We start from the raw sequence: 22,646 nt of genomic DNA, 5'->3' as shown, positions 1-22,646 counted from the left end.
AGTATAACCCCGAGGCATGAGAGAAGAACTCCTATTGGATAACAGCGAAGCTTCGTGCTCTCTGATTGCTTAGTTAGGAGCGAACGGGAGGCGGGGGTTACGAAAGAAGCTGGGTTGGCCCGGAGGCTAAACACGCCGCTCTTCATTGGTCCATTTTTTAAAAAAAGGCGTGCCAGCACTTAAATGCCTCGTCGTCAATCCCCCCCCTCCGCTGCTTCTCTCTTATTGGACAGTTCCCTTCCAGGCTTTTAATCTGGTTGGCTGTTGCCTCGAGTTGGAAAAAAGAGTGATTGGCTGGGATGGCAACTAATCGCAGGGCGCATGTTACAACTGGGTTTTGCAATTTAATGGAACGTTGGCTTCCCCCCGTGCTGAGCTGTGATTGGCTGTGGAGGATGTAGCTATCAGTTTGAAATGTTAGGCGTGGTAATAAGGAGATGCTAATAAAGGGAGCCGGACGAGAGGTAAGAACACGGAGGGTTTGGAATAGGGCGAGGGTGTCTCTAAGTAGGACTGGGGGATGATGGGGTTTGTAGTGTGACCCTCCTCTGGCTGGGGGATGATGGGGTTTGTAGTGTGACCCCTTCTGGCTGGGGGATGATGGGTTTGCAGTATGACCCCCTCTTGCTGGGGATGATAGATTTGCAGTATGACCCCCACTGGCTGGGGATAGGTTTGCAGTATGACCCCCTCTGGCTGGGGGATGATGGGGTTTGTAGTACAGCACCTTTGGCTGGCGATGTTGAGGTTTCTAGTACAGCGCCTCTGGAACGTCCCAGGTTGTTGGAAGGCTGCTTCATTGGCAGTGCACCGATTTAATAAGAAGTGAGTTCAGCCCCATTTATTTCAGTTGAACTTACTAAGATCGTCAGAGCCCTGCTTCTTCTCAGTCCTTTCACTCCTCATGTGTTTGGGAAGGACCAATGAGCATGGAACAGAAGCAGTGATGAGGAGAATCCACAGAGCCTTGAAGGAGCTTCAGTGGGTCCTCAACAAGTGCCCAATAATGCTGCCTCCCCACCCACTTCTGGTTCTGAGTCAATCTCAACTGTGCAATCCAATATTTCTGAGTCAATGTTCATGGGAAGCCCTACTGAATTCAGGGAAGTTTACTCTAAATGAGAGTGCATTGTATTGTAACTTGCTTCTCCCATTTTTGAAACTGTTTAATCTCTCATTTTATGGCGTTCTTAAATTAAACATCTAGACATTGTACATTGGGCTAGGAGGCTGCAAGGATTAAAATACTAACGTGTGTGTGTGTGTGTATTCCAGTAGCCTGTTTCAGAATGGCTAAACACGTAGTCTTCTAGGTCATCATGCTATTGAAAGGTGGGGGTTTGTCTCTTTGTACATTCGAAAATCTATGTTTGGCTTAAAACAAGCAATTTTTTGTGTGAGTGGCAGGAGTTCCTGGTATCTGTGGGCCTCTCCAAGCAAGACTTTAAGTTAAGGATGTTAACAGGGGTGTAATTTAGCCAGATCCTGGAGAAAATGTCCCAAAGTAAACAACGGTGCCCAAAACGGAGAGCCAGAGCAAAATTTTTGAGGAAGAGAACTATCCGTCAACCTCGGCATTCAAGTGCACCCATACTGAAGTAAGTGGGCCAGACCTTATTTTAATTTTTGTGCTCAGTGTTTTTTTTCTCAGCAACCTCAATCAGATGGATCAACAGCTGGACAAATGATTTCTAGAGACGTGAAGGCCTGGAGAGAAAAAAGAAAAATGGGAGGGCTATTACCCCCAAGGATTTTTGGAAAATTTGAAAACAGTATTTTCTAAAATAAATAAATCAGCCACTGCCATTTTTTTCCGTACCTTGACTTCTCTAATCTTCATAGCCTTGTGGAAGAGAAGGGGGTCAATGGCTTCTAGTCCTGATAGCTATGAGCTACCTCCTGTATCAGAGGCAGTATATACACATGTTGCTGGGGAGCATGGGTAGGAGGGTACTGTTGTACTCGTAACCTACTTGTGGGTTCCTGGTCAACATCTGGGTGACCACTGGGTGAACAGAATGCTAAACTACACGGCCCATTGGTCTGATCCAGCAGGGCTCTTCTTATGTTCTTATGATTTCAGTTTGCCTGTTTCTTTGCCAGGCCTCCGGTTTCGCCCTGCATTCAGAGTAGGCCCGTTTGCTCCCAGCCCTCAGGTTTTCTGAGCGTAACAGGAGTGGCGAAACCTTTGTTGACTGCTGCATTGTATCTGTATGGGTGGTGCCAGAAAAGCGTTGCACTGGTAAGTTTGTTTTATTTAAAATACTTTTCAACAGTGACTAAATTCTCAAAGTGGTTGATTCTATGATTCATAGAATAGTAGAGATGGAAGGGGCCTCGAAGGCCATTGAGTCCAACCCCCTGCTCAATGCAGGAATCCACCTTAAAGCATCCCTGACAGATGGTTGTCCAGCTGCCTCTTGAAGGCCTCTAGTGTGGGAGAGACCACGACCTCCGTAGGTCACTGGTTCCATTGTCGTACTGCTCTAACAGTCAGGAAGTTTTTCCTGATGTCCAGCCGGAATCTGGCTTCTTGTCACTTGTGCCCATTATTCCATGTCCTGCACTTTGGGATGATCAAGAAGAGATCCTGTCTCTCCTCTGTGTGACATGCTAATAATTAATAATAATTGTATTAAGTTATTGTTATTTTAATCCTCTTGAGTCTCCCCTCAGTTTTTAAATGTGATGTAGGACAGATGTTCAAGAGATGTAGAATGCCTTTATTTGCGGGGAGGCGAGGAATTGGTTCTGATGTTCCTTTGCGAGGGTCAGCCATCTCCTCTTGCCAAGTGTTGCACATTCCGTCGCGCTTTTTCAAGGTTCTTTGGGAATCCAGAACTCTCTCTACTTTTCTATCCTCGCCAGTTTTTTCGAATCATCAAGAATGTGGCCTTTCCGTCGTACGCTTGTCTGCAGGAACTGAACGTGCTCAAGGAGCGGCTGGAAAAGCTGGAAACAGAATTTGCCCGGCTACAGTCCACAGTTCAGGTTGGTCACGTCTCCGCCTCTGCCTCCTTTATATCACAGGTAAGGGACATGTGCCCCCCCCCCAAAAAAAATAGAAGCAGTTGCCTGGGTAACTCTGTTTAAGGAATTGAGAATAAAACGGCCAGTATCATACTGCCTTTATACAAATCTATGGTGCCGCCACACTTAGAATACTGTGTACAGTTCTAGTCACCACACCTAAATAAAGATACCGTAGAGCTGGGAAAAGTGAAGAAAAGGGCAACTCAAATGATCCAGGGGCCGGAGCATCTTCCCTAGGAGGGAAGGTTATAACAGTTGGGACTGTTTAGCTTGGAGAAAAGGAGGCTAAGGGGAGGCAGGATGGAGGTGGACAAAACCATGCCTGGTGCGGAGAATGTGGAGAGGGAGACATTTTTCTCCCTCTCCCATAATACTAGAACCCGGGATCATCCCATGAAGCTGACTGGTGGGAGATTCAAGACAGATCAAAGGAAGGACTTCTTCACATAGCGCAGAGTTAAATTATGGAATTCCAGGATGTTGTGAGGGCCACCCATTTTGGATGGCTTTTAAAAGAGGGTTGGATAAATTCCTGGAGGAGAAGGCTATCCATGGCTACTAGTCCTGATGGCTACGTGCAACCTCCACTGTCATATACTGCAGTATTATATGCACCAGTTGCTGGGTGAGAGGGTGCTGTTGCACCCGTGTCCTGCTTGACAGCTGGTTGGCCACTGTGAAAGCCGTGCTGGACTAAATGGACCCTTGGTCTGATCCAGCACAGCCCTTCTTACGTTCACCTTTATGCCACAAACTAAACCTCTTCTCCCTCTGGACAGAAAGGGACTGCAGCTCCTTCCTCGGAAAAGCCGTCTTCTCAAAGCTCCGAGAACCCGGCATTGGCTCTTCCCTCGCATGTGCAACTTGCCCTCGTGGGGCCGGGATCGTCGCCTCCACAGCCGCCAGTGCCTCCTACCGCACCGCCCCCTCCTCCGCCCCCACCCCTCCCTCCACCGCGACCCCCACCGGCACCTCTTTGCCTCAAAAGGACTGGCGGCGCTAAGACACAGGTAACACGTATTGGAATCGTTCATGCTGCGGGTCCCCCCTTTTATTTCTCTAATTGGGACAAGCTGCTCCTTTTTCTCTGTATCTTTCCTGTGGTCTGTCCAAGTTTCTAGCCCCTAAGCATTTGCTGAGAGGGTGCCTTCATCTTTTAGATCGCAACTGCTTTCTTTTCTTCTAGTCCCCTCCAGTGTTGTGATTTCGCCATCTTGTCTCGTGCGCCTGTTTTATTGTCCTCGGTCAGCGCGGGAAGGGAGGTTTCTCTCCCACTTCCGCGGAATTCTAGCAGTGTTGTCGTTCCCGTAAGATTCTGGGGTAGAGCGAGGCATGCTGGAGGAAGATGGCTCTTTTGTGTTGAACCATACGGTCTGAATTTCCTTTCTTTCTGCTTTCTTCCTTGGATTCAGGCAGACTCGCTAAAAACAGACGCGCCCGTGCAAATAACACTCCAGGATCTACTAAATGTCAAACTCAAGAAGACGCAAAGTGGCATGGGGGTAGATAAGGTAATTCTGAAGAGGCATGTTTAGGGCAGTTCACACTTAATAGGAAATACTCTGAGCCAAGAGATATTGCAGCCCAGAATGCCCATCCTTTCAGCCATTGCACTGACAAATACATGTGCCTGCAGCAAGGGCCTTTTCTGCTGAGGCACCCCAGTTATTATTTATTAAATTTACAACAATTATTATTGTATTTATTTGTATCCTGCCTTTTGCCCAATACTGGGCCTCAAGGCGGCCTTACAAAATTTAAAACACACACATTTTAAAACCCACAAATAGAAATATACAAAAGTTTAAAATATATTCCAATATTAAAACATTTAAATGTTATGGAATGCGCTTCCCAGAGAGGTTCGCCCGCCACCAACGTCGTGCTCATTTTGGTGCCAGGTGAAGGGAGACCTTTTTTATTATTATTCTCCAAGGCATTTTAGTTTTTCAGTTTTGTTTTTAATCTGGTATTATATTTGCCGCTAGCTTCTGTTTGGTGATCTGATTTTTATATTGTACTTTTAAGCGTTTAAACTTCTTACCATCTGTATTATTGTTTTGTAATTTATAGCTTTAATGGTTGTGAGTCACTCAAAGAACTTCAACTATTGGGCAGTATAGAAATATAATTAATATAAATAAATAAATTAAGTATATGCGCCCGCACACACACACACACACTAGCTCAGTTCAGACAACATGTTTCTCAACGGTGGTGTTAGAACTCCACGGTGGAGTTTTTACACCACCGTTGAAAAATGTGGAGGGAAAATTCCATGCAACAGTGGAGTCTTTTTGGAAAACACTCCATGCCAAATTTTCACGCTGTGCAGAGGAGAATTCCTCCACAGCTGGTGTGTGGTATGGCAGGCTCCATAGAGTTTCCCGTTGCATTGAGTGGACTTTTCCCACTTGCTACAGAGTTCTCTGGCAAGAGTGGTGAAAGGAGTGAGTGCCACTCTAGGAGAGCCGCCAGGATTGTATTTTTTTTTAAAAAAAAAAAATTGCAACAATGGCTGATGGGATACCATCGGGAGGACCAGGGGAGGAGAGAAGGCGGAGGAACTGTCAATCAAATGTCACGGTAGATTTTACTCAACTCCACAGTAGCCCACAGTCACACAATGGTGGAGTTAGGTCATGTTGTGTTGGGACTACCCCCTATGAACTCAACCGTTGAGTGGAGTTTTCCCACTGCATAGAGAAACGTGTTGTCTGAACTGAACCACTGTCTCTTGGGGCAGAACCGTAGTCCTAAATGCATTACTGTAACAGTAAGTGCTGGGCAGGGCGGAAAATTTCTCGGCTCCGCCATTTTCTGAGGCAAGTTCTCAGATTTTGGAAATTGATGAATAGGTGAACGCTAGTCGGGTCGTGGAGCTGGAGTGGATGCAATGCTAAGCCATCCTAAATGTTCCAAATAAAAATGTTTCCCCTGTATATTGGCTGGGGCTGATGGGGTTTGTAGTTCAAAGCATTCGGAGAGGACCAGGTTGAGGAAAGCTGGGGTGTTGAAATCAGCCTCACGTCTTGGTGAGGCGGTTTCCTCGAAATACGTGTTGCTTCAACATCTTCCTTTCTCTCTTTCAACTTCAGAAGGGATCGCCGTTCGAGAAGCACAAGGCGTTGATTACTCTCTCGGATTTGCAGAGCGTCAACCTGAAGTCCAAAGTGCCACGGCCGCCTGCTCATATTATTAATCACTTAATGTGAGGAGTTCCCTGCGATATCATAAAATCATAGAATCATAGAATAGCAGAGTTGGAAGGGGCCTACAAGGCCATCTAGTCCAACCCCCTGCTCAATGCAGGAATCCACCCTAAAGCATCCCTGACAGATGGTTGTCCAGCTGCCTCTTGAATGCCTCTAGTGTGGGAGAGCCCACAACCTCCCTAGGTAACTGATTCCACCGTCGCACTGCTCTAACAGTCAGGAAGTTTTTCCTGATGTCCAGCCGGAATCTGGCTTCCTTTAACTTGAGCCCGTTATTCCGTGTCCTGCACTCTGGGAGGATCGAGAAGAGATCCTGGCCCTCCTCTGTGGGACAACCTTTCAAGTATTTGAAGAGTGCTCTCATGTCTCCCCTCAATCTTCTCTTCTCCAGGCTAAACATGCCCAGTTCTTTCAGTCTCTCTTCATAGGGCTTTGTTTCTAGACCCCTGATCATCCTGGTATCGTGCAATTTGCTTTCAGATCTGACTTGAGGCCACTTGCGGCACAATCCTGTGCACATCTAGGCAGAAAACACGTCTTCCATCTCCCAGCACTCCCCACGGCTGGCTGGGGCACGCTGGGAATTGTAGGACTTTTACCTGCCTCAACGTGCATAGGATTGCACCCCCAGCCATTCCAGCTTCAATTTTCGTATTTGTCCTCATTCTTCTTTTCCTTCCCTCCAGCACTCCTGGCAGAAGTGGCTTAAATTTCCGAAAACACCTGAAAAAGGTCGCTATTGAGAGGTAACAGCTGTTCGCTTCCCCTTTGGCGTGTTTGTGTATAAATACTTTACCTATCCAGGTGTTAGGAACATCATCTGAGTCCCTCCCACTGATGCCTCCGCCAAATGAGGTGAGGCAGGTGACTACGAAAGGCAGAGGGCCTTTTCAGTGGTGGTACCCCTTCATGGAACGTTCTCCCCAGAGCAGCTGGCTTTTCACCTACGTTATGGTCTTTCCAGCACCAAGAGGAGACCGTCTTATTCTCCCAAGCATTTAAAAAAGTATTTTAAGGGAGAGGCTGTAAGCTCAGTGGTAGAGAGCACCTACTTTGCATGCGGAAGGTCTCCGGTTCAATCCCCAGCATCTCCAGGTAGGGCTGGAAAAACTCCCACCTGGAAACCCTGAAGAACGCAGTGTTGTTCGTGCTGGGCGACATGGAGCCACAGTCTGCCTCACCTGGTTCACACAACACGACAAGCCTACAGTATAGGTTGAATGTGGTTTGTCGCTGAACCATGGGTAGTGGTTGAATCGTGGGATGTTCTCGGTCAAGGAACTGGTTTGTTAGCCCAGCTGAGTTTACACGACATGACAACCCACGCTCAACCCGTACTCTGTTGTGTGAATCCAGCGGGTATAAGGCAGTTTCCTTTGTTGAATGCTTTTAGGGCACAATCCTATGCCTCTTTAGACAGAAATAAATCATACAACGCCCAGTATACCCTAAAGAGCATGGCAGTTGTTGGACTTTTTTCCATCTACACATGCATAGGATTGCCTCTTGTGGGGCTGCCCTTGAAGCTGCTCCGGAAACTGGAGCTAGTGCAGAATGCTGCAGCTCGGCTGTTATCTGGAACTGCCTCTTTCCAGCATGTAACTCCTCTGCTGAGGAAACTGCACTGGCTGCCTATTCGCTACCGGGCCAGGTTGAAGGTTCTTGCACTTGTGTAGAAAGCCCTAAACAACTTGGGACCAGGATACCTGAGAGAGCGCCTTCTCCCCTACCAACCTGCCCGGTCACTGAGGTCATCCGAGGGCCTGCTCCTGGTGGTTCCACATAGATCCATCCTCCGATTGGAATCCACCAGGGGAAGAGCCTTCAGCGTGGTGGCCCCCCTCCTGTGGAATTCCCTGCCTCTGGAGGTCAGGCAGGCTCCAACCTTGTACTCCTTTCAGCGCCTCCTGAAAACATCTTTATTCCAGGAAGCCTTTCCTTAATATGCAGCCTTGAATCTCTGTATTTGCTTCTTTTTAAATTTGTTTTAACTGTTTTACTCCGTTTTTATTTTCATTTTATCTTGTACACCACCCCAAAATTTTTCAGTGGGGTGCGGTATATAAATATTCTAAATAAAGAAATACTTTATTTTGCAGCTTGTTTTGATGCTAGAATTGATTATTCTTTGCTGCTGGTTTTATCGTGTTTTTGATTCTCTGCTGGTTTTATTTTTGTTTGAATTTTTGCATTTTATGGGGTTGTTTTAACATACACCTTTCAGAGAACTTCAGAGATTGGGTGGTTTTAAAAGTACAGTAGGGTGCAATCCTGTGGATGATTAGACGGAGGGTGGGGAGTCCCAGAACTCCCAGCATGAACCAGCCAGCATGGGGAATGTAGGACTTTTTTCCGTCTAAACGTGCATAGGATTGTAGGACCTTTTTCTGAGTAAACATGCGTAGGATTGTAGGACTTTTTCCATCCAAACATGCATAGGATTGTGGGACTTTTTCCTGTCTAAACATGCATAGGATTGTAGGACTTTTTTTGTCTAAACATGCATAGGATTGTAGGACCTTTTTCTGTCTAAACGGGCATAGGATTGTAGGACTTTCTCTGAGTAAACATGCGTAGGATTGTAGGACTTTTTCCATCCAAACATGCATAGGATTGTAGGACTTTTTCCTGTCTAAACATGCATAGGATTGTAGGACTTTTTTTGTCTAAACATGCATAGGATTGTAGGACTTTTTTTGTCTAAACATGCATAGGATTGTAGGACTTTCCCCATTCAAACATGCATAGGATTGTAGGATTTTTTCTGTCTAAACATCCATGGGATTGCACCTTAAGTAAATAAAATTAATTGTGTTAAGACTCTCAGTGTAAAAAAATTATCTCTCCCCCCCCTACAGGAGCCCAGGCGGAACCCCAATAACCAACAAAGAGAATGTTGAGACGGGTACGGGGCTGACGCCAATCATGACCCAGGCTCTGCGGCGCAAGTTTCAGGCAAGGCCAACTAGAAATCCTGTCTTGTCGTAACTGCACATCTTGGTTGGTGAAAGGATGTTTTACAAACTACAAGTGCCTATCACCCATTTTTGTTTTTATTTTAACAGCTGGCTCACCCGAAGAGTCCCTCTCCAGCACGGTTACCGACCGGAAGCAGCTTTGAGGAGCACAATTAGCTGCTCCTCCCGCCGAGGCGGGGGATCCCCACGGCACTTCTCCGGATGCGATGCAGGCAGAAAGAAGTCGTGAATGAGAAAGTACATGGTGTGTGTGGGGGGGGGGGGGGGAGATGGGCTTGGAGATCTTTTAGAGCAAGCCTTCCCCAACCCTGCGCCATCCAGAGGGTTTGGACTACAAATCCCAGCTTAGCTGGGGATGCTGGGATTTGTAGTCTGACCCCTCTGGACGGCGCCGGGTTGGGGATGGCTGCTTTATAGCAAAGCTCTCCGTTTCCCAGGGAAGCAGGCAAGATGAGAGATACTACAACTCTCTCTCTATTCCCCACAACCTGCATTTTATTTTTTCAAAAAGTCCTTTCCAGCAGAGTGAAAAGCAGGGGGTTGATCACCACTCCTGCCTGCCGAAGGGTTTTAGGGTAGCCAGCCACCACCGGCACGCGGAATTTCTCATTCCTGGCCTTTCTTAGTGGTGTTTGTTTGAACCTAAAGCTCTGTGTTTTAACTGAATTTGAACTCATCTCCTCTTCTTTTTTGACATTTACCGGTTTTAAGAAGACTTTTGGAAGACAATATTTGTAAAACAAAAGGAACCGAGTGGTTGTTTTTAGGATCAGGAAGAGTGCCGGTCGTTTTTAAGGTTTTATCGAATGTGTGAAAGCACATGTGAATTTATATGAGACCTCCCACAGGAGAAATCTCTTTGCAGTCTCCGGGAACGAGGGAAGGATTCATGTGGAGGAGTTCTGAACTCCCTCGGTAGTGCCAGATCCTTGGTGTTCACCAGCCCTCCGAAAATCCGAGATTTCAGCTTCTGTGCCCCTGATACACCTTGACACCTTCCTACGCCCCTCTTCCCCGCTGAGAGATTACTGCAGCGTTCCCCAACACGGTGCCTTCCGGGTGTGTTGGACTGCAAGCCCCATCATCCTTCCCCAGTATGGCGACTGAAGGAATGATGGGAGCTGTAGTCCAACATATCTAGAGGCTGCCAGACTGGGTGAAGGCTGGATTGCTATGAAAGAAGAGATGGTATGTTTCCGGAGGCAGGGTGTGCATTGTTCTCTTGCGTCCCCCTTGAACATGTGAAGTGGCGCACAGAGGCCATTACAAAGCGCACCATTCAATAAAACGGGCCAGTCCACAGCTTCAGACGGTGTTTCCACAGTGCTAAAAGCACTGCAATAGAGCCGCTGTTACCTCCAGCAAGAAGTCGATCGTGGTGACTTTGGACCTGGACTCCCAGCGTTGCTCTGATTCTGCTGTTGTTTTCTCACGGGTGCGGGGAATGTTACACTTAGAACACGTTCTCACATGTAGCTTTGCGTGAGTCGCCACTTCATGGGTGCCCTTTCTACTGCTGCAACTACATTGGTCCCATGTCTACGCTACCTTGAGCTAGGCTAACTGTCATGGCAGCCTGTGATGCTGGGAATTATGGGTATTATTTTTCCGAGTGAAGATGGGAAACTCTTGCCAAAACACTTACAAAAGTCACCAAGAGAAACTTGAACCTCTAAACAAGCCTGGTTCCTTTGAAATGGTTTGGGACTACAACTCATAGGATTCCTGACCATTGCCCATGATGGCTGGGGCTAATGGGAGTTGTAGTCCAACCCATGTGGAGGGCACCAGGTTGGGGAAAGCACCTCTAAACTGTAGCACAAATGGCCTTTCGGTTGTCCATCTGTGATAGGTTCCATTGCCTAAGAAATTACTCTTCATTCGAAGACAGATCAGGTCACAATGAGGTGTAGGGTAATAGGTTACTAAAAACATTGTTACTAGTATGCTGCACTTAAGATCAAGTATCATCCAACTCACCCAGTTACGATACTGTATGTTTACACTGTGTATTTCTGCTTATATTCCTTATCCCTAACTAATTTTTATAGCTGTTTTATCCATGTAAATGCAGTCACTTCTATAACTGATTCCATGTTTCCACATTTCAAAATCAATAGCTTCTGCATTGGCTTGTGCCATATCTCTGAACAAATGCACCTCCGACTGGTGTTGTAAAGCAGCGTTGTATGTTCTTTATTAAACTTGCAGAAGACCGCCTTGCGTTTGCTCGTTCTGTGTTTTAGATTTCTGTTTCCTTATTTGAGAAGGACGATGTCTTCAGCCTTGTTCAAGACAGAGGATCTCTTTAGCTACCACCAGTTCTGAAAACTCATAATCACAGTTGGTTTATTTTCATGAGGTTGGTGTGGGCCCTAAACAAAATACGGAGGGGTAGGGAAAATCGACATCCGATGAGACGCAGCATGGGAAGGGTGCCATTTTGAATGTGAAACCGCACTTAGGGGGTTGTCTCGTGTGAACTCAGCCACTCTGGGTTATTTGAGGGTTAAACAACCCTCACGTGACCCTTTGTTTGTAGTAGAGTTATGCAAGGGTTGTTTAGGAAAAGGAAAGGAACCTCTCGTGCAAGCACTTGAGTCATTGCTGACTCCTAGAGGGACGCCTGCTTTCGCTGACGTTTTCTTGGCAGACTTTGTAGCGGGGTGGTTTGCCATGGCCTTCTCCAGGGTTGTTTACCTTTCAAATAATCCATGATGGCCAGGTTTGCATGACACAGCAACCCTCCCTGATAGGGGGTTGCCTATTCAAAATGGTGCATGCACTGCAGGTCATTGGATGTTAAACAATCCACGGTGATCCCAGCGTGTCATGTGAACCAGGTCTATGTGTCTATGCAGTCAGCCAGCTTACCCACAAACCACTCATGCTGTAGGAGAGAACCCGCTTGCCAAATTGGTGCACCCTTCAATTTCCAGGAGGTAGCTATTTTAAGTCTGTTGGCAGCCCAAACAGTCTTGTAGCACCTTGGAGAGTTCTAGATATATTCTGGAATAAGCTTTTGTGGATGACTTCTTTGGATACTCAAGAGTATTATGGGGAGTTTCAGGGCTTTTTCCCCCAGTATGAATGGTGGAGAAGGAATTGTAAACAATGAGGTCAGGACATTCCACGCAGAAAGTAAGGATGGTGACAATTTCACACTTCTGCTAACTCGAACTTCCTGGTCCTAGCTAAGCCAATTAACATGTGTGATTAAAAAAAACAAACACCTTTTATCCTGATACAACCCTCTGATGATAGAATTAAACTTACATGTAATAAGTAAAGAGGAACAAGTCTCAAGCAACCACTCTGTCCAAAGTCTGTTTTTGCTCAGAAGACGGTGTGTGACAAGAACCTCATCTCTTTCTGTCACCCTCAGTAAGTGAGAGAAGTGATCAGGTAATATTTCTTAACTGCCTCTCCCTTTGGATGGAGGCGGGGAACATTAGTACAACGATACGATATAAATCAAATACATAACATTTATGAAAAGAGCATACGAAACCAATACAATATTAAAATAACAATCAGGACATCTTTAAATTCTTAGGTAAACACTGAGATAGGCAGTCCGTTTGGAAAAAGATACCAATATGACTCATAAAGGCATCCTGGCTGTGGATGATGGAAGTTGTAGTACAACCAATCCGGAAGGGTCCAGGTTGGGGGAACTCTGGTGCATATTACATAGATTAGGTAGAGATATTTGAGCCTGGTGCAATTCTGTGCGTGTTTACTCAGAAGTAAGTCCCATTGCTTTCCATTGGGACGATTCCTTCGCTGTTCCACGTGCTTTACTGAGCGGAAGGGCAGGACGCAGTGAGCTTCGTGGAGCTGACTGAGCATGCGCGAAAATGTATTTCCTTCTTTCTCTCTTCTCCGTTTGTTTCAAGTATAGACTTTTCCAAATAGACTTACATGAGTTGGTAGCTTCAGGGTTGACTTTGGACTCCATCTTCTTGGTCTCTTTTCCTTTCCCCAAAGGTAGAAAAGAGAGCTGTCTCTAGAAAGTGGTAGAGGAAGCCAGGATGTTAATGTACCTATGATTAGACAAGTTTCCAGTCCACAAGGAGCACTTGGACAGCACTAGTCACGATAGCGAAATGTTTTGTGCCTCTGAAAAATTGTCATAATTTATAACTCTGCCTATAAACCAGCATGTGTGCACATTTTCATTTTTATTTTGCAAATCTGTACCTCGTTTTATACCCCCTTTGGGTGTGTGGGTGTGGAGGAGACGATGCATTACCTAGGGAGGTTGTGGGCTCTCCCACACTAGAGGCCTTCAAGAGGCAACTGGACAACCATCTGTCAGGGATGCTTTAGGGTGGATTCCTGCCTTGAGCAGGGGGTTGGACTCGATGGCCTTGTAGGCCCCTTCCAACTCTGCTATTCTATGATTCTATAAGTGGCCACCGTAGCTCTTCCTCCAACCTTATTTTCGTGTGAAAACAATGTTTCTAGCAATGCAAGTAAATCTGAAGGGAGTTCAATGGGAATTACTCCCTAGTATACCTGTCCAGGCGATTACAAGCGAACCTACAGCATCTCAGGTTGTATTTTATGGTTTTAATTGTGATCCGCTCAGAAAGCTATGGAGAGTGCTATAGAAATTAAATTAAATAAATCACATCTAAAGGGAGCCAAATTGTTGTAAACCGCCCAGAGAGCTTCGGCTGTGGGTCGGTATATAAATGTAATAAAATAAATAAATAGTCCCGGGTGCAGACGCTGCAAACGCCCCTCTACACTTTTCCTACCTCTACGGCAGCGAAAAGAGGCAAAATGTATCCATCGCATTCCGACGGCGGGAGCTGATTGGCCGCCGCCGCTGTTCCTGGCGTTCTTTCCCCGCGCCTGCGCGGTGGCCTCCTTCATCCTTCCCAAGCCTCGGGCCGCTGCAAAAGCTGGGCTTGGCTGGAGCAGCGCCTCTGTGCAAACGGCGAGGAGGAGGATGGTGGGGGCCACCACCGGGCAAGGCCCTGTGGGCTTGCACGAATTGCTGCTGGCCGGGGTGGAAGGGGGCAGCGCCACTACCGCCCCCCCTGTGACCACCGCCGCCGCCGCTGCCGCCACCAGCACTACGACTGCAACTACCGCCGCCGCCGCGACCGGCAGCAGCAGCAGCAGTAGCAGCAGCAGTGGCGGCCCCGGGGCCGTTACCCCGGGGGAAGAAGAGGAGGTCTGCGTGGTGGGCATCTTCGGCAAGACCGCCTTGCAGCTCAGCTCGGAGAAGGCGGCCTTGGTGAACACCGTGTGCGACCGGCAAGTCTTCCCTCTCTTCCAGCGGGACGGAGAGGCCAGGACCTCGGCAGGAGCTGGTGGTGATGGTGATGGTGGTGGTAGTAGTAGTGGAGGTGCAGATGCGGGAGCCGATTCTCCTCCTCCTCCCTCCTCCTCCTCCTCTTCTTCTTCTTCCTCCTCCTCCTCCTCCTCTTCCTCCTTCTCTGCCTCCTCCTCCTCGCAAGGCGATTACAACCTCTTGCAAGCCTATTACAGCCAGGAGTGCAAAGTGCTCTACCTGGTGCTCACATCCATCTGCGACAGCCACCAGCTATTGCAAGCCTGCAAGGACCTGGATGCCATGGGGGATACCCGGGGGCCCCCCGGAGGCCTAGGGGGTCACCTGTCCCAGGGCGGCTCCCTGGTGCCCCACGCCGAGGCCCACGAGTTCTGGAAGCACCAGGAGAAGTTGCATTGCCTGAGCCTGCTCTACCTCTTCTCTGTCTGCCACATCTTGCTCATGGTCCACCCCACCTGCTCCTTCGACATCACCTACGACCGCGTCTTCCGGGCCCTGGACGGCCTGCGCCAGAAGGTCCTGCCCTCCCTGAAGGCCGCCATCAAGGACTGCCCCGTCGGCAAAGACTGGAAGCTGAACTGCCGTCCCTGCCCGCCCCGGCTCCTCTTCCTCTTCCACCTCAACGGGGCCCTGAAGGTCGAGCCGCTTCCAAGCCGCGGGCAGGAGCTCTGCGGCCCTCTGGAGAAGCCTCCCCCCAAGAAGCACTCCCCCAAGCGGCGGCTCCAGCACGCCTTGGAGGACCAGATCTACCGCATCTTCCGCAAGAGCCGGGTGTTGACCAACCAGAGCATCAACTGCCTCTTCACCGTGCCGGCCAACCAAGCCTTTGTCTACATTGTAGCCGGCGGCCCCCAGGAAGGTGAAGACCCCATCGCCATGCTGCTGGACCAGTTGAGGGGCAACTGCACCAGCCGGGAGGCGGAGTCCTCCTTGACGCCCGCCCTGGCCGGGCCCCGGCGGTACCAGATGATGAGACACGGGCGGCAGCCGCTCTCTTTCCACGTGGAGAGCAGCAGCAGCAGTGCCAGCTCTTCGGGCCAGTTGGTGGATTGCACCTTGAAGGAGTTCCTCTTCCAGCACGTGGAGCTGGTCCTGGGCAAAAAGGGCTTTGACGACAGCGTGGGCCGCAACCCCCAGCCCTCCCACTTCGAGCTGCCCACCTACCAGAAGTGGGTGGCCACGGCCCTGAAGCTGTACGAGGTGGCTATCGAGGGCAAAGACGCCGACTCCTCTTCCTTCGCCGGGGAGCTGACCTCCAAGATCATGGGCAGCATCAAAGTCCTGGAGGGCTACCTCGACATTGACACCAAGTTCTCGGAGAACCGCTGCCAGAAGGCCCTGCCCATGGCCCACAGCGCCTACCAGTCCAACCTGCCGCACAACTACACCATGACCGTCCACAAGAACCAGCTGGCCCAGGCCTTGAGGGTCTACAGCCAGCACGCTCGAGGTCCGGCCTTCCACAAATATGCCCTCCAGCTCCATGAGGACTGTTACAAGTTCTGGAGCAACGGGCACCAGTTGTGTGAGGAGAGGAGCTTGACCGACCAGCACTGTGTCCATAAATTCCACTTGCTTCCCAAATCAGGTACTTGAAGGCCACTTTTTTGGGGGGAAGCTTTGCTTTTGTTGTGTTTAACTAAATGTTTGGGCACGTTTGTCTCACGTAACATTTTGGGGAGCTTTTTTTTTGGGGGGGGGTTAAAAGAATCTCTGTCAGATAAAGTTAGGCAAGAAGGCCAAGTGTTTGAAAGTCTCCTTAAGTTTCTAGCCCACTTTGTCCTTTATAATAACATGCACCCATTCTTTGTTAAATGATCAGCATCCAGAATGTTTGCGTGCCTAATTAAAAGTTGAAACTGAAGAATATAAGGAGACAATGTTTGTCTGAAGGGTTTGTGAGCCTAATTAAAAGATGAAACATAAGAACATAATAATATATTTATTTCTTACTCACCTCTCCCTTTGGATCGAGGCGGGGAATAACATTAGTACAACAAATCAACACATCTTAAAAATTCTTGATTTCACATTCATCTGGGTAGGTTTGCTGGATCAGACCAAGGGTCTATCTAGTCCAGCATTTTGTTCACACAGGGGCCAACCAGCTGCCCACTGGAAACCCACAATCAGGACATGAGTGGAACTGCACCCTTCCACCCATGTTCCCCAGCAACTGGTGGCCTTAGACATGCTGCCTCTGATCCTGGAGGTAGCAAATAGCCATCAGGACTAGTAGCCATGGATAGGAATTTGTTTAAGCCTCCTTTGAAAGCCATCCAAATTGGTGACCATCACTACGTCTTGTGGAAGCGAATTCCATAGTTTAACTAGACAGTGTGTTGCTTCTTTCTTTATATATATATATATATATATATATATATATATATATATTATATATATTTATATAGCACCATCAATGTACATGGTGCTATACAGAGTAAAACAGTAAATAGCAAGACCCTGCCGCATAGGCTTACAATCTAATAAAATCATAGTAAAACAATAAGGAGGGGAAGAGAATGCCAACAGGCACGGGGTAGGGTAAGCAGGCAAAGAAACAAGGAAATATAGAGCAACAGAGGTCCTTGCGTTGCTGCTAAGAGCCAAAGAAATGGGGCGTGGGGGGAGGGAGGGAGGGCCACGGAGGGTGAGAGAACGCAGCCTCTGAGGCCTGGAGAGGATACAGGCCCTGGGTGCAGCCAAAGACAGAGGAGAAAGCAAGCAGGCTGTCATGCCCAGCCCCACCCCTGAGGGAGGCTCAGCCCCACCCACCTCAGCCCATCCAGACTGGCACGTGCCACGGACAGGGGGGCTACAGAGGCCGCAACGCAAGAGAGCGGCCTGAGCCAAGACTGGGGGGTGGGGGGCCCTCAGGGGAAGGAAGGAAGGAAGGAAGGAGCGGCTCAAGAGGCCCGCCACTCACCGGCACCTCTGAATCTCCCAGGTAGAAGTTCTCCTGGAGCAGCTGGCCCATGGCACCAAAGGCAACATCAGGGTGGTCCTGGAAGAAGGCAGCCAGCTGATCTGCCACTCCTGATATCTATTTAACAGCACAGCTACTGATGGGGGTGGAAACAGAAACATTTAGCTTAAAATACTCTGTTGTTAGACCTTCTATATTCTACATTTTACCTTAAGACTGACGGCATCCACAGTGAATCATGCTTTGCTGTTGTGCTCCTTTGCACCAACCTCTCTTTATATATATATATATATATATATATATATATATATATATGTATATACCGTATTTATTCGATTCTAAGACGCCATCAATTGTAAGATGCACACTAATTTCAGTACCACCAACAGAAAAAAAGCTTTGATTCTAAGAAATAAGTGCACCCGTGATTCTAAGACGCACCCCGTTTTTAGAGATGTTTATATGGGGGGAAAAGTGCGTCTTAGAATCGAAGAAATACGGTAGTATACTGTGTGTGTATTTTAAAGATCCAGAGTTTAAAAAATTCAGGATCTTTAATAAACCTTCTCCTGAATGCTGAATATGGGTATAAAGTATTTGGAATAATAGCAAGGGCTTGCACCACATCCAGAAATCAGGTTTTGTTTTGTTGAATAATTGCCACATGTTTTCTCTGTGGCCTAAAAACAATTTTTTTAAGTGGAGGCAGGAAGGAAGGATTGTTGAGATTCTCAGGTGGTTGAATCCTGTGCCGTTTGAAGTTTAAGAAGCAAAGCAGTCCATTGAATGGACTGCTCTTTCTAAGGAGCTAAATTGATGTATTTTCATTCAGTGACTTTCTTTTCAGGTGAGAAACCCGAACCAGATAGGAATCCGCCAGTGCTGTATCATAACAGCCGGGCTCGGTCCACTGGAGCCTGCAACTGTGGCCGAAAACAAGCGCCCCGGGATGACCCCTTCGACATCAAAGCAGCCAATTACGACTTCTACCAGGTAATCGTTTGCTGACTTTCCCAGGGAAAGCAGTTTTTTAGCAAGAGAGCGGAGTCCCCATCCCTCGAAAAGTTTAAATGTGGCCTGTACTTCTCAGGCCAGTTTGTACTAGGAGGAAGCAACGTTTTACTGCTCCTCCTCTTCAGCTCCACCATTGTTTGGGCCAGAGCAAGGGACGGGTGAACAAGCAGGTTGCAATGGGGAAGACGAGGAGCAACTCCTGGGGACTCTTCTCATTGGGCCCTTGGCAAGTGCCCAAGCACGCCTAACGTTGACGCCGGCAAACTTGATCAACACTGCTACTGATCTTTTGTCTCTTTCCCACCCCCTGCAGCTCCTGGAAGAGAAATGTTGCGGGAAACTGGACCATATCAACTTCCCCATATTTCAGCCGAGCACACCGGACCCGGCGCCAGCCAAGAACGAGACGTCGCCCAGCCCTCCTGAAGGGGAAGCCGAGAAACTGAAGGAGAAGGAGCCGCAAACCCAGGGCGAGAGTACCAGCTTGAGCCTAGCGCTCAGTTTGGGGCAGTCCACGGATAGTCTAGGGACCTACCCGGCCGACCCACAGGGTGGAGGGAACAACACGGAGGCCCACGGGCAGGCGGCGGAATCGAAAGGCGAGAAGAGGCCAAGCTTGGTGGATCGCCAGGCCTCAACGGTTGAGTACCTGCCCGGGATGCTTCATTCGAATTGCCCCAAGGGACTTCTGCCCAAATTTTCCAGCTGGTCCCTGGTCAAGCTCGGCCCGGCCAAGGCGTACAACTTCCACACTGGCTTAGATCAGCAAGGCTTCATCCTGGGCACGAACTACTTAATGCCTTGGGACGTGGTCATCCGGACCCGGACGGATGAGGAGGGGGATCTGGACACCAATTCCTGGCCGGCCCCCAACAAGGCCGTCCCTGGGAAGCGGAGCGCCGTCGTCATGGGCAGAGGGCGGCGGCGGGACGATGTGGCCCGGGCCTTCGTGGGGTTTGAGTACGAAGACGCCCGCGGGCGGCGGTTCATGTGCTCAGGGCCCGAGAAGGTCATGAAGGTGATGGGCGGGGGGCCAAAGGAATCTGCCCTCAAGGCCCTCAATTCCGACATGCCCCTCTACATCCTGTCGTCGAACCCGGGGCGTGGGCTCAAGCCCCACTATGCTCAGCTGATGAGGCTCTTCGTGGTGGTCCCAGACGCCCCACTCCAGATAATACTTACACCACAGGTAAGAAGTTGCAGGTGTTCAAAGAAAGCCTGGAGTGTGTTGGGTACGGCCTTCCTGGCTAAAGAAAACTTTGGGGAGAAATTCGCCAGTAAGTCAAGCGGTGTTTGAAACTGGGGAGAAATTCAACAGTAATTCAAGTTTGGGAGTTCCTTAGTAAGAATGGTGACAGTGGTTGAGCTTCCTTGAAAGAGAGCTTGTCTGTTGCAAATGATCTTCTGCTTATTTATTTATGTATATGAAGTACTTTTTAGGCTGCTCCTCAGCCAAAAGGGCTCCCTGAGCGGCGTACATATAATCGGCAAAAGAAGACAGTCCCTGCCCCACAGGCTTACAATCTAAGGAGACACGGCACACAAGGAAAAACAGATGGGAAGGGAAGAGGAGTAGGAAATTCTTATAGCAGTGCTGGTAGAATGGCTCTGCTCTCCCTCTCCGTCAGTTCTTCCTGCTAGAATCCAGAGCTTTAGGGAGGATACTTGGTGTGTTCTAAATGTATTGATTACATTTGGTTCCCTTCTTTTCGCCGTGGAGTCCAAAGCAGCAGATATGTTTTTTCCCCCTGCCCCGTTTTGCCCTCACTACTAGTCCGCAAGGTAGGTCAGGCTGAGAGGTGGTGACTGGTGGCCCAAGGTCACTCAGCGAGCCAGCGTGGCTGGGAATTATGGGAGATGTTTTCCAACACACTTGAAGGACGCCAGTTTGGGGGAAGCTACTCTAAGCACGAAACTGCAATAGTTCTTTACAGGGCTGTGTCCAGATTGCATGCTTCGTGTTCACAGGGTACCAGTGAGGTCCTGTAATGGTAGCTAGTGCTTGGCGGGAGGTGAAGATGTGTGCTAGAATATGCCTTGGGATCTTCTGCAATGTTCTGAGATCCCATGGCACCCCTGCAGGGATGTCAATGGGGAACATAAGAAATGACAGTTCTCCAGAGAGAGAGCGCTGTGGCCTCACCTGTGGCCTGATCTTTTCAGCCAGAGATGCTGGAGGCTGAACCTGGGCTCTTCTGCATGCAAAGCCACTGTGGTGTAGTAGTTAGAGTGTTGGACTGGGACTCAGGAAATCCGGGTTCTAGTCGCCATTCAGTCATGAAGCTCATTGGTTGACTTTGGACCAATCCCTGAGTCTCAGCCTAACCCACCTCACAAGGTTGTCGTAAGGATAAAACGCAGAGGAGGATGACGACAACTGTGTAAGCCATTTTAGGTTCCTTGCAAGAGGAAAAATTATTATTATTATTATTATTATTATTATTATTATTATTATTTACATTAGTCACCGTCATCACATCATTTTTTTTTATAGAAAACTGACAGAATCTGAGCCTACCAAAATACATCCACACCAACATCCAGAAAGCAGTCATACTTAAAACATGTTAAACAGTCAGGAAATTCTTGAATCAGTAGAAGACAGCATGACCCGTCATGTCCGTCTAGAAAAACTGCCATGAGTGAGAAAAGACAGATGATAATGTAGTTCTCCGATGATTTGGGTCAAAACGTTCTCTGATTCCATTTTTGTCCATACCCGTCCCCATATCATTGGGCAGTAATGCAAACGATCCAATCGTATATAGTGGGGAAAGGTTGTCTCAAGTTGTATGCAGATTGTTTTATGCCAGCTGAAGCCAAGAGTTCTTTCTGGCAAGGAGGGAGAAGCAAGATCCCTGCAACTTCTCCTGCTCTGGCTGATAGATCAACCAGGTTGGTCACCCCTTTGCCTTGATGAGAAGCACTAAAGCTGTTTCATGTTTGTTTCTTTCCACGTCCCAGGTCCATCCAGGGCCGCCTCCTTGCCCTGTATTTTACCCTGAAAAACAAGAGATCACTCTCCCTCCCGACGGACTGTGGGTTCTTCGGTTTCCTTACGCCTACGTGACAGAACGGGGGCCATGCTTCCCTCCCAAGGAAAACCAGCAGCTGATGAGTTACAAGGTGGTTCGAGGAATACTAAAAGCCGTGATACAATAGGACTCCTTGGAACTTGCCGGTTGAATTGGCTTTGAAATACTTTTCATTTCTTTCTCATGCCTCCCTCCCTCCCTCTCCCACCCCTACCAAATCTAAATGACGGATTTTGATTACGAAGAGCTGGAATGTTGACAGCAATCACTGTTTTGATTTTTGTAAAGCCAATGCCCGTAAAGGGATTGGGATTGAAACCACGTGTTACGTGCCAAGTCCTATTAAAGATGGTGAGTATGTTAGTGTCGGAGCCAACTTTTAAGTTCTGGCTTCCAAAGGCCTATGGATCGAAACGAAGAAAGGGAAAAATAAAACGTAAAAAGCTTGTCTGCTCTTAAATCATTACTGTTCTATATTATTTATATACAAGTGGAACAAAATAATGCCGGAGTGCTTCAGTTCATGGTGCCAGCCCTGCCTTCCTCTGGGATGCCATGAGCTGTAAAAGGGCTAAGGCAGGCAAATTTGTTCTTCCTCTCCCGTCTTGGGTTTTCCATTCTTCTTACAAACGGATACTTAAATGTTCCATAATTTCTGGTCACTACTGAGCACACACAATCTGGATTTGGATTTTGTGTCTGTGTGTGAAGGAGGAGTTTTTCAAATCCTGGGGTTCCCTCCAACATGCTGTTGCTTTTCCTTGTTTTCTCCGTGGTTCAATTTCTGTTGGCACTCAGCACCCAAGTTTGCTATTAGAAGGAGCAATGATATCAACAAGTAACCCGTATTGCATTAAAGATTGCTTTGGATACTATTTTAATATTTATAACCCATTCCATAAATGGGATATAAATATTTTTTATAAGCTGGTAGCGTACAGAACAAAGGGAGGAACAGCAATATGTTAAGATATAATGTCAAATAAAACACGTTTTTAAAAGAACCATAAAAAGCAGCAATTAAAAGAGAAGCAGAGTTAGATATTTAAAAGTTTGGTTGAATAATTTTTTTGTCAGTTTTTCTTGAACGTGACAGGGAAAGAGCAAGGCAAATCTCCAGAAGGAGGGTATTTCAAG

General features: G+C 48.0%; 2 protein-coding genes across 2 annotated transcripts; both read left to right on the top strand.

Annotated features, from left to right (window-relative positions):
- The first annotated feature begins 396 nt into the window (after positions 1-396).
- Positions 397-9,382, top strand: PRR11 (proline rich 11). The gene is made up of 10 exons (XM_063146794.1): positions 397-464; positions 1,408-1,598; positions 2,104-2,242; positions 2,869-2,991; positions 3,813-4,043; positions 4,446-4,544; positions 6,132-6,244; positions 6,935-6,994; positions 9,107-9,203; positions 9,314-9,382. Exons 2-10 carry the CDS (start codon positions 1,495-1,497, stop codon positions 9,380-9,382), a joined length of 1,035 nt encoding a protein of 344 aa, XP_063002864.1. The 5' UTR covers positions 397-464; positions 1,408-1,494.
- Positions 9,383-14,150: 4,768 nt separating this feature from the next.
- Positions 14,151-21,956, top strand: SMG8 (SMG8 nonsense mediated mRNA decay factor). The gene is made up of 4 exons (XM_063146522.1): positions 14,151-16,122; positions 18,308-18,453; positions 18,788-19,663; positions 21,439-21,956. The coding sequence occupies exons 1-4, from the start codon at positions 14,187-14,189 to the stop codon at positions 21,634-21,636; spliced, it is 3,156 nt and encodes a 1,051-aa protein (XP_063002592.1). The 5' UTR covers positions 14,151-14,186; the 3' UTR covers positions 21,637-21,956.
- Positions 21,957-22,646: the final 690 nt, after the last annotated feature.

Source organism: Elgaria multicarinata, chromosome 22 (assembly GCF_023053635.1).
Source record: "Elgaria multicarinata webbii isolate HBS135686 ecotype San Diego chromosome 22, rElgMul1.1.pri, whole genome shotgun sequence".
Taxonomy (NCBI): domain Eukaryota; kingdom Metazoa; phylum Chordata; class Lepidosauria; order Squamata; family Anguidae; genus Elgaria; species Elgaria multicarinata.
The sequence above is the reverse complement of the archived record's forward strand: the minus strand, read 5'-3'. Positions and strand labels throughout refer to the sequence as shown.

Bases quoted from the DNA above. Each gene is read 5' to 3' on its own strand.
- SMG8 (XM_063146522.1), top strand. From the start codon at position 14,187: ATGGTGGGGGCCACCACCGGGCAAGGCCCTGTGGGCTTGCACGAATTG. The intron at 18,454-18,787 runs GTAATCGTTTGC...CACCCCCTGCAG, and splicing joins CCAATTACGACTTCTACCAG to CTCCTGGAAGAGAAATGTTG. The intron at 19,664-21,438 runs GTAAGAAGTTGC...TCCACGTCCCAG, and splicing joins AGATAATACTTACACCACAG to GTCCATCCAGGGCCGCCTCC.
- PRR11 (XM_063146794.1), top strand. From the start codon at position 1,495: ATGTCCCAAAGTAAACAACGGTGCCCAAAACGGAGAGCCAGAGCAAAA. The intron at 1,599-2,103 runs GTAAGTGGGCCA...TTTCTTTGCCAG, and splicing joins TCAAGTGCACCCATACTGAA to GCCTCCGGTTTCGCCCTGCA. The intron at 6,245-6,934 runs GTGAGGAGTTCC...CCTTCCCTCCAG, and splicing joins CATATTATTAATCACTTAAT to CACTCCTGGCAGAAGTGGCT.